Here is a 17,771-nt window from a genome sequence, read left to right as displayed (position 1 = left end):
ATATTGTAAATCCTGTTTTTTTGCTACATTACCCATATTGTTTGTAGTAAAGCTGGCTATACAAAGAGCAATCAATGTGCATAAAACATGGTTACTGTGTAAAACTAAAACTATGGTTATTTTCCATAAACAGAGAAAAAGATTGATATTAAGACCATGTTAAAACAGAACAGAATGAATGAATGCAGACTGCTGAAACCTCACTTTATTATTTCCCTTGAAATCAGCAACGACCAACACTTTAAACACAACATAATGCAATCATCCTAATTACAACGACAAACAAGCAAAGGCATCAGAGGAAATGCAAAAGAAACCAATTCAGGGGAAAATAAAAATTTAAATATACATAATTTGAAATCATGAGTATTATTGTATTAATTATTTCCTGCCAAAATAGCCATATGACTTGTGATGACTACAGCAAACATACATAAAGTCATAGAAAACTGAATATAATTTAAGAATGAAGTGCTAAGAATGAGTTTGGCAGAAGGCGTCATCATGGTTTTGATTGTATTGTAGTCTCTGGTGGAGAGCAGAGAGGGATGACAGCGCTGGATGAAGACTACGAGTGGAGGCTACACATTGTCTGGTCAAGCAAACAAACACAGAAAAAAGACAAAAAATAACACAACATTAGAAAAAAAAACTAACATATTTTTTTAGCAGGAAATGAATGCATGATTTCAGGGGTCATATCAGCTTCAATTCCATGGCAAAAGAGGTCAAATGTCAATAACAATAATATTCATTCATTCATTTTACTTTGACTTGGTCCCTTTATAATCGGGAGTCGCCACAGCGGAATGAACCGCCAACTTATCCAGCATATATTTTACACAGCAGATGCCCTTCCAGCTGCAGCCTAGTACTGGGTAACACTCATACGCTCTCACATTCACACACACTGCAGCCAATTTAGTTTATTCAATTCACCTATAGCGCATGTGTTTGGATTGTGGGGGAAACCAGTATAGAGTCAATCTAGGGTCACATATACTTGCTAAATAAAAATTTTTGCAAAGAAAAAAAAAATATATATATATATATAAATAAATAAATAAATCAATCAATGCAAATCTACAAAAATTGCTAAGTGAAAACTGAATTTTTGAGAAATAAAAATGAAATTTGCAAACAAAAAAACAACGGCAATTTAAAAAAAATAAATAAATAAATAAATCAAGCAGTGCAAAAAAAATGTATAAATAAAATAAAATAAAAATATCTGCAATAAAAAAACTATATATATTTGCTAAATATTTTTTATAGCGTTGCCTTTACAAAACCCATCCAATCAATTGCAATGGCCCAGATTTGACAAGGGGGCGGACTTTCAAAGTTTTATGGTGGTTGGCAAGCAAATGATGACATTGCTTAAATGGAGGCAGGTCCAGGCCTACCGTAAACGCCCAAGTTTTGACTTCGCCCCCTTGTCAAATCAGGACCACAATGTGAAATGTGCAGAAATGTAAAGTGCAATATGAAAACAGAATCGCAAACTCAAGGTTGCCTAAAAAGCTAATCAAAATGAGCATTGCAATTGACTGGATGGGTTTTGTTAAGGCAATGCTATAAAAATGTTTAGCAAATATATTGTTTATATATATATATATATATATATATATATATATATATATATATATATATATATATATATATATATATATATATATATATATATATATATATATATAGAGCAAATATATTGTTTTTTGCAGTTCTTTTTTTGTTTGCGAATTCAATTTTTATTTCTCAAAACTTAATTTTCCCTTTGCAGTTCTTTATTTTTGTTAACAAAAAATATTTTTATTTCTCTAATTTTTGGAGATTTGCATTTATTTATTTTTTTGCTCAATAATTTATTTTTTTGTTTGCAAAACTTTCTTTTATATTTTAAGTATATATAGCCCTAGATTGACTCCATAAAACTATAACACCACGGAGCAACCGGAGAAAACCCACATGAACATGGGCAGAACATGCAAACTCCACACAAAAATTCCAACTGAAAAAATTTGTGTTTAGTTTCCTTTTGATAGAAACTGTACAATTTTTAATGGATCCACGTGTAAAAATATCCATATAAAAAGCATTTTAATCGAGCTACAATGCTTATTTTTACTGCTATTGAATTAAAATTAGGTTGATATAATTGAACCTGCTTTATACTAGAAGACAAACTAATCATGAGAGGAAAAACAACTTCAAAATTTAAATAAAAAAATTTTCATTGCTGTTTAAGGGTCAGTTCACCTAAAATGAAAAATTACTCACTTATTTACTCTCTCCCTCAAGTAAATCTTGAGTTTCTTTCTTCTGTTCGACACTAAAGAAGATATTTTGAAGAAAAAATCTTAAAACCCGCAACCAACCTGATTTCCGTAGTATATAAAAAAAAACAAATGCTAAAGAACTCAATGGTTACAGGTTTTCAGCTTTCTTCAAAATATCTTCTTTTCAGCTCAACAGAAAAAGAAAGTCAATCTGGTTTGGGACAACTAAAGGGTGAGTAAATGATGAGTTTTGGGTGAACAATTCATTTACTTACTCCCAGGGCTGTTTACATTGAAGTTGATATTTAGCCGCACCATGTTGGTGTTTCGTAACATCTCATTTTTTATGAGTTGGGTCATTAGGCCAACGCTCAACCTCAACCTGGAGGACCAGGACATACACTACAGACAATTTAGCTTACCCAATTCACCTACAGCACATGTCTTTGGACTGTTGGGGAAAACCGGAGCACCCGTGGAAATCCATGTAAACACGGAAAAAACATGCAAGCTCAGAAATGCTCAAACCAGCGACCTTCTTGCTGTGGGGCAACATTGCTACCCACTGTGCCACCATGCCGCCCAAACTATCCCTTTAAGGTTCTTAAATTACATCAATATCCACTGGATTTTTTTTTATTCTGACTTTTGTAATCAGGGTCAGGGAATTTAATATCGAGATGTGCATTTATCAGCCTCTATATCAGTTTTCAGCTTCCAAACATCAAGAGTTATCTGAATGTGCCAAAATTTCCATTTCTTACCAGGGGAAACCTTCCTTTAATTCAGTGAACCTGTGACGAACCATGAAGGTGGCTAAAGCATCAGCTACCTGAAAAAAAAAATATATATATATATATAGGGGATCAGAAACAAATGCATCAGACTGGATAATGTCCAAGCTTTGTTGAAAGTAGATGATAGAGATACTTTTTCTGGGGCATCTTCATGAACGGCATGGCCACATTGTGGCAGAACCTGCATCTGGAACTTTCCTATACAGAATTAAAAGAAAAAATAAATAAATTCATGATGGACGTTTTATAAAGTCTGTGTTGAATAGCAGGAATACCAACGCCTAACCTTGCATTTGTCCAATGGTAAGATCTTTGTCAAGCCTGTCAATACCTATGGGGCAAATATTACATATCAAGAGCTGTTTTTCACAGTAAGACTTGAACAAAATGTCCAAACATTCATACCAGCCAGCAGAAGTAGTTTTGGCACAGAGCAGCTGAGAAAGAGGAAAGACAGTCCTTTAAACCAGCCCTCCCAGTACTTCTCTGTCTTTGAGAGTTCAATACGCCAAGTGTACAGAGATTCCTTCTTAACCTGCCAAATGGATCAAAATCAAGAAACATCTGTACATAAAAAAGCTGTTCTCCTTAAAATGTGTGTGGAAAATGTAAGGAATTTTGGATTAATAAAAAAAGATACAAGCTTGCAAATGTATTTACTTCCACCTTTGAACAATTTAATATGTATTTGCTGATTATGTCTTCCAAACTTTGCGAACATCTCTTTTAAACAAAATAAATGTACAGACTTCCAGCTTTTAAACAGTACTGTACTGTCAGCATCACCTCTTGGTCATCTTCTTTCTTCCTTTTATGGTTGGATTCTCCTCCTTCTTCATCCTCCTCTTCTTCTTCAATGATGCCTTCACTGATGCTCTTGGAAACCCCTGGACTACTTAGTGGCTCCTCGCATCTAAACATCCAAACACATGCGATCAATGTAATATATACACACAACAGTCAATTATTTCTGCAATTCCTGGTGTCAGTGCTGTAGGGTAAACCAAACCTGGGAAAGACTTACTTTTTCACCTGTCCAACCATAGACACTCGTGCAGATTCAATATTCCTGATCTGGCCACTTTTCACACTGTTAAAAAAAAAAAAAAAATTAATTAATTAAATATATATATATATATATATATATATATATATATATATATATATATATATATATATATATATATATATATATATATATATATATCACACACATACACATCTTAAAAATAAAGATGCATACTGGTCTCAATTGAATTAATTATTTGAATTTTACAGCTTGGCGGTTCATTCCACTGTGGTGACCCCTGTTAAATAAAGGGACTAAGCCAAAGGAAAATGAATGAATGAATTTTACGGTTGGGAACAATGACAGTCATTTCAGTGATTAATTGTTCCAGCCTAAAGTGGCATTTTTAACTAATTGATTTATTACTTATAGTATTAAGTTAACGTACATTATAATATATCTAATGTTCTGTAAGTGTTCAAAAATTATTTCATAAAAAAAGCATGCTGTTTAGCTTGGTAACATTGAATGGATACATTTACTGATTTTATGATTTACTGATTCAGGGTATATACTGATTCAGGAATCAGAATATGTCAAAATCAATAGTTCTTAAGACCTTTTTAAGGACTCCTTCCATACATTTAAAGACCTCATTGCTATTTTAGGTTTCAACAGTAATATTAGAGACATTTTAACTTGCAGTATATTTACTAAATACTGATTGTAATTAACTAAAACATTATTCATTAAATAGATGAATATATATGCTAATCCAGCAGGTGGCGCCTATAGAACAGTTGTCTTGGTTACTGCAGTAAACAAAGCAGCGTGAAGTCAAATCTAGCATATTAGGATTGGATATTATACTAGGATATTATTGATTCTATAAACTACACAGCATGCCAATATTTGCTGATTAAATCCAGACTATTAAATCCAAACTATTGCATACAACTATACACTGCACACTCAAAAACAATACAAAATTTATTGTCAAGTAAAATAGCATTTAAGGAGGCACTCACACTAGGCTATCCGAACTGTGCCCGTTCGCAATTCAGTTGGCCGGTTGGAAGTGGTGTGCCAGAGTTGCCATGGTTCAATTGGGCTTTGGCGGTATGTTTGAGTGCAAAGCGTGCCTGAGCACGAAATTGAAGACGCAATTTCACTTTTAAGGGACCGTTTCATATGGATTTATTAATCATTTTTACTTTGCAATGAACACGATCTGTCATAGTTTATTAAAGATGCAAACCCATCGGCTGCCACCTTCAGTAAACCACCTAATACCTGCAGCACGATGACTTTCATTTATGACATTTATGAGCGTCAAAAGTGGTAGATCTGTTTAGCAAAATATTTGACTGTGTGTCATCGCATGCCAAATGTATTAAAATAATACAAAACAATATAACTAAAGCAATCTCCACTGTGCTTCCCTTCAATATTGAATAGTAGCATCATCGATGACCCAAACGTGCTCAGGACTCGAAAGGTAAAATTGCAGTGAGAGTGCAGTCTGAGGGGAGGGGGAGGTGGACAATCACGCTTGGGCATGGTTCAAGACAACCATGCCTAGTGTGAGTACACCCTAAGACTTTTTAATACATTTTAAGGGCCTTAAGTTATTCTAAATTGATTTATCAACGTTATACTTTTTAAGACCCCACGGCAAGGGTGTAGATTTGCACTTGACATTGGTGGGGACAGGTGAATCAAACAACTCCCAGCCCCCACCCCCAAAGAATGAATATCATTTTATATAGATGTATAAAGCTGCTATTAAATATGTAACTGCTATTACAATATATTATTAATTAATCCTCGCTTTATACAATTTATTAAGCTAAATTAAATAATCTAGCCCGTAGCCAAGGGGGGTTCGGGTGGTTTTAAAGACCAAAAGTTGAATTATTATTAATATTATGTTTGAAATTTTCTTATTATTTAAATGGCCAAATTCTGACTGAGGAAAGTTGAATGTACTGGCCAGTTTGTTATTTGCCTATAGGCTCCAGTTTTTAATTTAAAATAAGTTTTAAAAGATTTCTAAAAAAAAAATTAAAAAGTAATAATAGATGACAATAAATTTGTATTTTAAAATTAAGTATCTTTTCAGATATTTTTTTTAATAAATGTTTATTATTTTTATAAAACTGTAATATAAAACGCACAGTTTAAATGCACATTTGTAAATAAACCCTTAAATATTATGGTAAGCAATATGACAAAATGATTGGAAATATTTTTTGGTACATCAAAAAGTGTGGTTATAACCATCCGACAAGATAATCCAGGAAAAATTAAAATGTTACTAAAATGCAATATTTATACCTCATAGTTAAATAGAAAATCAGGCGAATAACTGCAAAACAAATAACCACACCTTTCAATAAGCTGGCCTGATAGTATAATGTTAAAAAAATGTTTATTACCTGATAAAGAGAAAGTTTAATAAAGACTTCGGTTTATTTTAGCCATAGTGCAAATGACAGTCATTGATCAGTATTAATAAAAGATGAAGGCTGTAGTTTTTCTGACAAATAGTTTCAACAGAAATTGGACATGCTACTCTGAGAGATCAGGAGAACTGGCAGGGATCATACACTTTTACATGTAGCTGTTTATTCTGCAGTTAGTTCTCAGAGCATATTATGCATAGACTATATCAGTCTGCTATATCGTTAGACTTTGCGTTAAACCGGGGGGGAGCCACAAGCATTAACAGCATTATCATGATGGACTCATTCACTAGCGAATTTTTCATTAAAAAAAAGCTCCTTATGTCCACATTTTTTTGCTGCCACTGTCCTCACTTGTGTGTGTCACACACCTCACACCTTATTCTTGCACAAGACATTCTCCTTCGCTGTTTTGGCACTGCTACATCTGAACGCAGCTACAGCCTCTCACACGACAGCAGGGAAAGGCACAGCTAATCACAATGTTCATTTGTGTTTGGGGGGTGGTGCGACTTGAGGACAGATGAGATTTAACCCTTTCTGCATGTCGAGGTTAATGTTGACAGCGTGATTTTTTTTTAAAGTGAATTAAATTATTGAGGGGGACATTTGAATAGTTGGTGTATACTGATGGGGACACAGGGCACCCTGTGATTGTGAAAATATTTTTATTAATTATTATTATTATTATTATTTAAATGGAATAATGTTAGAGATAAAGAAATAAAGACATCTGTGCGATAAACAAACACATTTTTTAAAGATGCCCCTAGTTATTATTGTCAACAAAACACTCAATGCTGTGTACTGTACCTCCATTCAATTGCATTCTCCACTGATTTAAATGTTTTTGGCCGACTTCTCAGAAAGTTCTGCATGCTGTTCAAGGCATCCATTGCTGTGCCTGAGAAATGAGCAATAAACATCAATACATGCATACACATAATCAACAGTCACATCCAAACTCAATGGAAATCAGTGACAAGCATACACTGTTGATAGCAGAAAAACATACCTTCCACAACATCGATAACACAAAGACCAAGCAGAGATGGCACATGATTGGACGCAGCTGTGTGAACTGCTATAGCTCCACCCATGCTGTGACCAATAATCATGATTGGAGGTGGATTTTCACCATACAGTGCCTCCACCACTTTTCCAATATCCCTGAAGAAAAGGTAACATTTATGTTAAATACTGAAAAAAAAAATCTCTATTATGCAGATTTTGAAAAGGAGCATGTACTCACTTGGCCATTGTTTCAGCAGAGAGGTCGTCCGGGTTCTTTACTTTACTATCACCTGAATTCAATGAGAAGATGTGACATTTGAAATCTGGTATATTTAGCTATATTATATTAATGATGTAGGCATGGGATGATAACTGTTTTCAAGGTATACCGCAGTTTGGAAAAGTAAAGGTTTACTTCTGATATACCGTTCCTAAGGTATGTGTAAGATTTTTTTTATTAATTAATTAATTTATTTATTTAGGACAACAGTATCTCCAACAGAAAAGATATCTAAAGATGCCGTTTTAAATTGTACAGAAGTCTGTGTTTTTGAAACTAATAAAGACAGCAGAAGTCAATGATTCATTTGAATTATTTAGCCTGACATGTTTACTGCTAATAATATATAACATTTGCTCTGATCATTAATATTCGTCATGCTTTAATCTAGTCATTAATGTGTAACATCTGATTAGTAATATCAGAAGACTCATCTGTAATGTGTCACTTTTAATTATTAAAAATGGACACATGTTGATCTGATTTGTAATGACATATAATCCGATCAGTGGTATCAGACACGTTTTAGTCTTTATATTAATAACATCTGTTTCTGTTCTAATCAATAATATTGGTCATTAATCCATAACATCTGATCAGTAATATCAAAAACACTCTGATCTGTAATGTATAAGTTTTAAATAATAAAACTAAATACACATTGATCTGATTTATAAGCTTTAATTAGACCAGCGATATCAGACACGTTGTAGTCTTATTTTGAATAACATCTGTACTAATCAATAATATTGGTTATTAATGTATAACATCTGATCAGTAATATCAGAAACACTCTGTGTCTGATATGTAACAAGTAACTTTAAATTATTAAAAATAGACACACATTGATCTGATTTGTAATGACATAATCCGAGCAGCAATTTCAGACAGGTTTCAGGCTTGTCTTTATTTGAATAACATCTGTACTAATCAATAATATTGGTTCTTAATGTATAACATCTGATCAGTAATATCAGAAACACTCTGTGTCTGATATGTAACGTGTAACTTTATATTATTAAAAAAAGACACACATTGATCTGATTTGTAATGACATAATCCGATCAGCAATTTCAGACAGGTTTCAGGCTTGTCTTTATTTGAATAACATCTGTACTAATCAATAATATTGGTTATTAATGTATAACATCTGAACAATAATATCTGTCAAATAATATATATAAAGTGTTCTTCAAAATAAAATATATTGTGTTCAAAACGGAAAAAATAGTTTTTTTACCCAGACTTTTATAACTAATATATTTTAGAGCAGTAATCACAATACCATGAAACCGTGATATTTTTATCCAAGGTTATCATACCGTCAGAATCTTATACCGGCCCATGCCTAGAATGATGTTGACATATGATACACACATGATATTTTCAGCTAATTAAGTGATGATTTCTAAAATAAAGGGTTTAAAAATCAACTACCATGTCCTCTGAGGTCCATCGCTACAACTCTGCAAGTGATCCTGCTGCAAATAACAGACTGAAAATACAAACATTGCACAATATCAGACAACATAAACTAGCATCAATTTTATGAATGAAATGTAATATTATTATCCAGCTCTGAAAATTATGACGAGACTATGTTTAGATTATTGCCACTTTTCTGGATTTGTTATTAATATGTATGCATTTCAATTAAAATGTGTATTTGTGTTTTATTTTATAAAGCATGAATATTAGGTCTACCAACTTTAAAATAGGAATATTATCACTTAGTGTTTACTTGCATGAAATGTCAATAGGTCAATATAATATGTTCAATGTTTACAGACCTTAAAAATTGGACATAGAAAAATGTACTACAAATACATTTTTCTATTATAAAAAAGCTTTAAATAATAATATTAATATTTTAATTTTAATTAATATTTTTAAGCATAGATTAACATTAATTTTCACATTTGTTTTAACTCAAAACACATTGTATATACATACATGCACATGTAAAAACACATATAAATACACACTATAGCATACTTTATTTGATTAAAAAAGCAAAAATAGTATTTTATTGTTATTATATTTTTATTAATAATATAACAGATTTTTATCTACAGCAAAATAAAAATAAAATATCCCCTGCAAAAAAGTAGAATGTTTAGCATCATTATTTTGATCTTCAATGTCACTTGATCCTTCAGATGTCATTTAAATATCCTGATTATCAATACTGAATCGCTGCTTTGTGGAAACTGTCAGGTTTGATCAGGTTCTTTTCTTTACCCTCTCATTCGATAAACTTAATGCTTTATAGCTAAATAAAGCTTTTAAAAAGTAAATAATAAAATGTTAAATAAAAAAATAACTGATTTTAAAATATTTGAACAACAATATACAGTTAAAGTCATTGCAATGATTAGCCCTCCTGTGTATTTTGCTTTCTTTATCAAATATTTCACAAACGCTGTTTATCAGAGCATCAAAAATTTCACAGTATGTCTGATAATATTTTTTCTTCTGGAGAAAGTCTTATTTGTTTTATTTCGGCTAGAGTAAAAGCAGCTTTGAATTTTTTAAAACCATTTTAAGGTCAAAACTATTGTCTACAGAATAAACCACTGTTATACAATGATTTGCCTAATTACCTTAACCTGTCTATTTAACCTAATTAACCTACTGTAGTTAAGCCTTTAAATGGCACTTTAAGCTGAAGACTAGTGTCTTGAAAAATACCTAGTAAAATATGTACTGTCATCATGGCAAAATTAAAAGACATCAATTATTAGAAATGAGTTATTAAAACTATTATGTTTATAGATGTGTTGAAAATAAATTTTTCAATTAAATAGAAATTTGGCAAAAAAATATACAGGGGGCTAATAATTCAGGAGGGCTAATATTTCTGACTACAACTGTATATTATGGTTGTATTAATGTGCGGCTTTGAGAGACGTATTAAACTCACAGTAAAGACGGCCCAGGACAGTGCAGAGTGACCTCCTCCATGCAGAAGCAACAGGACTGGACCATGAGAGCCGCTGCTGTAAATTCTGAATGTGTACACAGGAGTTAAGGGATGCTTCACAAAACAAAATGGAAACATCTGAATAATAAATAGCATAATTTGCTAATAGTCAATAAAACAAAGGATATGTCTTTGCTGTTGTCATTTTCCACCTCCACGTCCTCCATGGTTTCAAAGTAATGACTCCAGGGAAGGGGAGAAAAATCTCGTTTTCTTCCTGGTCTGCATTGAAAAAAAATGTAGTCATTACCATCTGAGTGCTCCTGTGGATATTATATGTACTGTATATCCTTGTATCGATGCAGTTTAAATGACTGACCAACTGGATATAAAGCACAAGCAAAATTGTAGAACAAATTGGAGAAGCAATTTCAAACAAAATCTGGCCTAAATGAAGATGACATCAAGTTGATTTTAGAGGAAACAGCTTGCCATTGCAAATTTTTCTAAAGTACTGGCTTCTGCTGGTGAACAATCTTCTAACTCCCATTAGTCTGCGGCGGTAATAAAACAGGTAGATGTTGGTTTGATATTAACAACAGGGAGTCTTTAACCTAAACTTTTTCACATACCGTTTTTGTTAAACTTATTAATCCAATATTTTGCATCATGATTAACTTTTTAATCGTCTCAAGTCAAGTTTTAGAGGTGTAACAATACATTGATATTGAGATTGATCAACCAAATGCCTATTATTATGTGTCAAATGTTAAAATATCAACATCATTTTTTAATGGTTTTATTTTTGTGCTACACCTCTCATCTTTCATTTGCAGCAAACTAATGTTATATATATATATTATTTTTATTTTTAATTTTTTTTTGACTTAGTCATTAATAGGCATGGGACGATAACAGTTTTCAAGGTATACCATGGTTCAGAAAAGTAAAGGTTTTAAAACCACCAAAATTTTCTGTAATACCATAGCTATGGAATGTGTAATATTTTTATTTATGTTTTTTTTTTTAGGACAACAGTGTCCCCAGCAGAAAAGATGCCACTTTAAATTCAAATGATTCATTTGAATTATTTAGCCTGACACGTTTACAAAATATATTAAATGTTTCTCAAAATAAAATATATTGAAGTTTTCAGTTTTTACCCATACATTTAAAAAGAATATATTTTAGAGCAGTAATCACAATATCGTGAAACTGTGATATTTTTATCCAACGTTATCATACCATCACAATGCTATACTGGCCCATGCCTAGTGGCAATAATATAACAGGTAGATGTTGGTTTGATATTAACAACAGAGAGTCTTTACTCTCTACTTTTCCCCTTACTGTTTGTGTTAAACTGATTAATCTAATATTTGCATCATGATGCAAGATTAAAATGTTTTTTTTAACTATCTTGGTCAAGTATTAGAGGTATAACAATACATTGACATTGATCAGTACATCAACCAAATTACTATTATTATGTGTCACTGTTAAAATTTCAACAACATAAACATTTTCAGAGACACCTTTATTTGGTGATATAGGCATGGGCCAGTATGACCATATGATAACCTTGGATAAAAACATCACAATTTCCCGGTATTGTGATTACTGCTCTAAAATATATTCTTTTTAAATTTCTGGGTAAAAAAAACACAACTTTTTTTACTTTGAACACAATGGCTGCTTCCCAAATCACATACTTACATACTGTATAGTACGCTAAAAACAGTATGCGAGCCAAGTTGTATGTCCGAATTCATAGAATTTGAGAAAAAAAAAACTGTATAGTCAAGTATGAATATAGTCAAGTAATATATTCAAATTCAAATGCAATACCTACTGACTAGTAGGCGATTTTGGACACAGCCAATATATTTTATTTTGAGAAACATTTAAAATGTTTTGGAACAGTAAACATTCATACAATCATCCATTCATTCATTTTCTTTTCAGCTCAGTCCCTTTAATAATCTGGGGTCGCCACAGCAGAATGAACCACCAACTTATCCAGCACATGTTTTTTTTATGCAGCGGATGCCCTTCCAGCTGCAGCCCATCTCTGGGAAACATCCATACACACTCATACACTCCAGACAATTTAGCCTACCCAATTCACCTGTACCACATGTCTTTGGACTGTGGGGGAAACCAGAGCACCCGGAGGAAACCCACGCGAACGCGGGGAGAACATGCAAACTCCACAGAGTCCACACAGAAACGCCAACTGACCCAGCCGAGGCTCGAACCAGCGCCTTCTTGCTGTGAGGCGACAGCACTACCTACTGCGCCACTGTGTCGCCAACAGTAAACATGTCAGGCAAAATAATTCTAAACAATCATTGACTTCTGCTGTCTTCATTAGTTTCAAAAACACAAAATGGCATATTTGGATATCTTTTCTGCTGGAGATACTGTTGTCCTAAAAAACCTAACATATACCGTAGGAACGGTATAACAGAAAATTTTGGTGGTTTTAAAACCTTGACTTTTCCAAACCGCGGTATACCTTGAAAATGGATATCGTCCCATGCCTAGTCACATATGTTAGTTTGCATTTGGAAGTGAAATCTAAATTTCTGTGTACGATACAAATATACACAAGTAAGGTGTGAGGTTTTATTATTGTGCTCTCATCTTTCATTTGTAGCAAACTAATGGTTGGAGGGGCGTGGCTAAACATATTTTGTCCTAGACGTCATACTAACGTCATCAGAGACGAACTACCATTCCAGACCAGAAGGAAATATTTAGATTTTTTCTGTGGAATAATTTAGCACAAATTAATTTCTTGCTTTAAGACTAACAATGCGCACTAATAAAACAAGCATTGTACATTTTGATTTCACACTTAGTATAATGATATACCACTAAATACCACTAAATCGTATCTTAATCACATAACAGAACTTTGTGAGACATCGGCACAAACCGAATCAATTTCAGATCATATCTGCTTGTTAAGTTGTGACGTATCAGTGACATGAAATACTGTTTCCAGGTCCAAGCCGCTACTCATTTGAATTGTGAAAATTGTTTTTATGACTATTTTTTTTGTCATATCACACATTAAAGTAAATTTTATATAAAATCATGCAGTACACAACAGCCTCGGGAATTTCTGCATGTATATATATATATATATATATATATATATATATATATATATATATATATATATATATATATATATATATATATATATATATATATATATATAGATATAGATATAGATATAGATTTTCACTGACAGACCAAACTTAGCCTTGTTTTAGCCAAGACGACTTTGTTTAGACGTCTATTAGACATCTATTAAAAATAAAAAAAATGCTTGCTGGGAGGCCATGGGACAGGGTTTGTGAATGGCTATAAAGCGACGATACCGACGCTAGTAGGTCAGGTGACAATCACAACACAGTGAACGTACTTCCAAATAACATTAATAGTGGAACGCACTAGTGCCCAATCGAGCATTAGAAAAGATCCGGTTCAGGAGAATGACTCGATCATCGCAATCAAGTGAGTCGTGATCGTGCTAGTTGGATGAGAAACAGGACGCAGAAGGAGACACACAGATTCAGAGGGGCAAAATTAAACCGCACACTGCTTTTAGTACAACCAAGAGAGGATTGAGAGATATCGAAGCAGTTACACATGAAAATAATCAACAGATCTTTAGAACTGTTACGACTCGTGACTCACGAATGTAGATCGTGACAGCAATCGGCCATCAGCGATATTGGGTCGCTCTAACACCCTGATTAATATGTAAGAATTACATTATGGTTAAACATGATATTAAAGTGTAAACTCACCCCATTCTTAATTTAGATCCCGACTGCAAACCTGCCATTGGGGGCTTGGAGGCTAGCAAATTCAAATGCAACTGTTTCTCCATGATGTGAGGAAAACAAAATCCTTTGAGCACCTAAATCGTCTAGCTTTCTTTGCACCATACGAGTCGCCTTCTATACACACTGCAATTGCACACTTAATACAAATGAACGATAAATCGGACTAGCTCAGCAGACAGGTACAGAAATCTATGTTCGCACGAGAAGTCTCCGCCCACCAACACTTTTGCCCGGAGTGCATTATGGTAAATGTAGTCATGTAACTGGTTTTCAATGCTGGCACTGACGTCAGAGCGCATGGAAAGAACTACAACTAACAGCAAACACCAGTTTGGGCTTCTCGGCACGTAAACCAGCCTAAAAACTATGACGTAATGTAATACAAAGGATGATGGATTGATTATCGCCAGTCTCCTGAGTGTCTGAATGTGTTAACATGTATTGTAATGTTGTTGTAATCTTTTTATTGCATACAAAAAAACATCGTAAGTTTCAGCTTATTTAATAATATCAAACGATACGTACATCCTTTTCTAAAACATTTGACCACATCTGCACAATGGTTATTTCGACTAAATTAAATATATAATTAATGAATAGATAATTGATTAATAATAAATGAATACTTTTCACCCCAATTCCATATTCTTTATCAGATTAATACACACACACACACGCACACACGCACGCACAGAATTATTAGCCCTTTTTTGATTTTCTTTCTTTTTTAAATATTTCCCAAATGATGTTTAACAGAGCAAAGAAATTTTCACAGTATGTCTGATAATATTTTTTCTTCTGGATAAAGTCTTATTTGTTTTATTTTGGCTAGAATGAAAGCAGTTTTTAGGTTTTTAAATACCATTTTAAGGTCAACATTTTTTAGCCCCTTTAAGCGATATTTTTTTCAATTGTCTACAGAACAAACCATCATTATACAATAACTTGCCTAATTGTCCTAACCTGCCTAGTTAACCTAATTAACCTAGTTAAGCTTTTAAATGTCACTTTAAGCTGTATAGAAGTGACTTAAAATATCTAGTCAAATATTATTTACTGTCATCATGGCAAAGATAAAAGAAATCAGTTATTAGAAATGAGTTATTAAAACTATTCTGTTTAGAAATGTGTTGTAAAAATCTTCTATCCGTTAAACAGAAATAAACAGGGGGGGGGGGGCTTATAACTCAGAGGGGCTAATAATTCTGACTTCAACTGTATATATATGTGTTATAGTGAAGTATGGTGTAATGTAAAATATGCAGTGAGCAAAAAGGTAAATATAACATTTACTATTGTAAACCTCAGGCTTGTGTTGAGAATAATTTCTAAAAGGTGCATGAGGTACTGTTTATAAAATAATGCTGTTACTTTTTGTTTCAGCAAGTTGCCAAGAAAGTGTTTTGTATTAAACTAATTTAACTTAAACTTATATAAATACAAATAAAAATAAATAAAAATAAAACAATAAAAAATTATATCACTAATATATTTTATAAATAATAAAAAATGTATTCAAACTTCAGTAGCTACTCAGTACTACCCGATAATAATATAACTTTGAAATGAAATACAATGTTAACATTTTACAGTTATTATCAATTTTATTTATATAACGCTATAATATATAAAAATTATCATTCCAAAGCAGCTTTACACATTATTACAATACAATCAAAAGAGAGTTAAGAGAGAGAGACAGATGGCATGTATAGATAAATGTGTTATCTTTATATTACTGGATTAAATATTTATATATTTAATGGGTATAACTGTTTATTTTAACTTTTGCTTAAACACACCAAATAATAATAATAATATATATATATATATATATATATATATATATATATATATATATATATATATATATATATATATATATATATATATATATATATATATTATATTAACTGAGAAATGGATTAAATATTCATTTTCAAAAGGGGTGTACTCATTTATCATTTATAATCTTTAATTATTTTTGTTTTTGAAGACAAATAATGAATATACACTCACTCATTATGTACACCTGTCCAGCTTGTTAACGCAAATTTCTAATCAGCCAATCACATGGCAGCAACTCAATGCTTTTGATGGCTACTTCCAGCTGGAGAACACGCCATGTCATAAAGCAAGAATCATCTCAGACTGGTTTCTTGAACATGACAATGAGTTTACTGACTGTACTCAAATGGCCTCCACAGTCACCAGAACTCAATCCAATAGAGCACCTTTGGGATGTGGTGGAATGGGAGATTCGAGTCATGGATGTGCAGTCGACCAATGAATCTGTAGCAACTGCGTGATGTTATCATCTTAATATGGACCAAAATCTCTGTGGAGTATTTCCAGTACCTTACTGACATTGAATCCATGCTATTAGGAATTAAGGCTGCTCTGAAGGCAAAAGGGGGTCCAATAGTTAGATGTACCTAATAAAGTGGCCAATTAAGGGAACAAGCGTCAATACATTCCCAAATAACAATATTTAACAGTTTCCCCTTTTGACCAATAGGTGATGCTGTTGCTAAACTGATTTTGTGAGGTGATGACGCACCAAGTTAAGTGTCAGATTTAAAGAGATACAACCTGAGATGGAGTTTAGCATCGGGTATCAAATTTGTTGAAAACAAAAACTCACCCATCAATAGTAAGTTCATAACTTTATGCTGAATGACAATCTGAGTAAATTAGGAGAATCAAAAATGAGGGATTTGGAGAACAAATAAGTCAGACAAAAAGTTCAGCCAATAATGGCATTACTAGTATCAATGTTCAAGGCAAACAAGACCAGTTTCATGATAATAGGCAAAACTAAACAAACATAATTAGCATATTTAAAAATATATATATAATTTAACAACCAGTTGCTGCTATGAAAGTTTTGAGTATCTTCAGGGCATGGTGTTTACATTTTGTATCGTTATGTCAATGTGTTTGAAAAATATAGCATTTTACAGCAATTTTCAAAATGAGTAAAAATTACATATCAACCAACTCTGTATTCTTCCCCTTAAACCAGTCTTGTGATTTTAGAAGTCAAAAGCAAAAAGAGAAATGTTCATACTTCCTGACCACTAGGTGGCACTGTGAAAAAGAAAACTGTAACTTTAACACAAAGTGTGTCATAACCATAAT

The 17,771-nt window shown here is 32.6% G+C and overlaps 1 protein-coding gene across 1 annotated transcript; it reads right to left on the bottom strand.

Annotated features, from left to right (window-relative positions):
- Window positions 1-190: 190 nt before the first annotated feature.
- On the bottom strand, window positions 191-14,851 carry ppme1 (protein phosphatase methylesterase 1). The gene is made up of 14 exons (XM_056447025.1): window positions 14,592-14,851; window positions 10,958-11,049; window positions 10,768-10,862; window positions 9,282-9,339; window positions 7,803-7,854; window positions 7,566-7,720; window positions 7,364-7,454; window positions 4,101-4,166; window positions 3,863-3,989; window positions 3,482-3,611; window positions 3,363-3,407; window positions 3,210-3,274; window positions 3,044-3,111; window positions 191-592 (listed from the first exon to the last, which is right to left on the bottom strand). Coding segments are annotated over exons 1-14 (1,128 nt in total). The 5' UTR covers window positions 14,675-14,851; the 3' UTR covers window positions 191-591.
- Window positions 14,852-17,771: the final 2,920 nt, after the last annotated feature.

Source organism: Danio aesculapii, chromosome 21 (genome assembly GCF_903798145.1).
Source record: "Danio aesculapii chromosome 21, fDanAes4.1, whole genome shotgun sequence".
In the NCBI taxonomy this organism is placed as follows: Eukaryota; Metazoa; Chordata; class Actinopteri; order Cypriniformes; family Danionidae; genus Danio; species Danio aesculapii.
The sequence above is the reverse complement of the archived record's forward strand: the minus strand, read 5'-3'. Positions and strand labels throughout refer to the sequence as shown.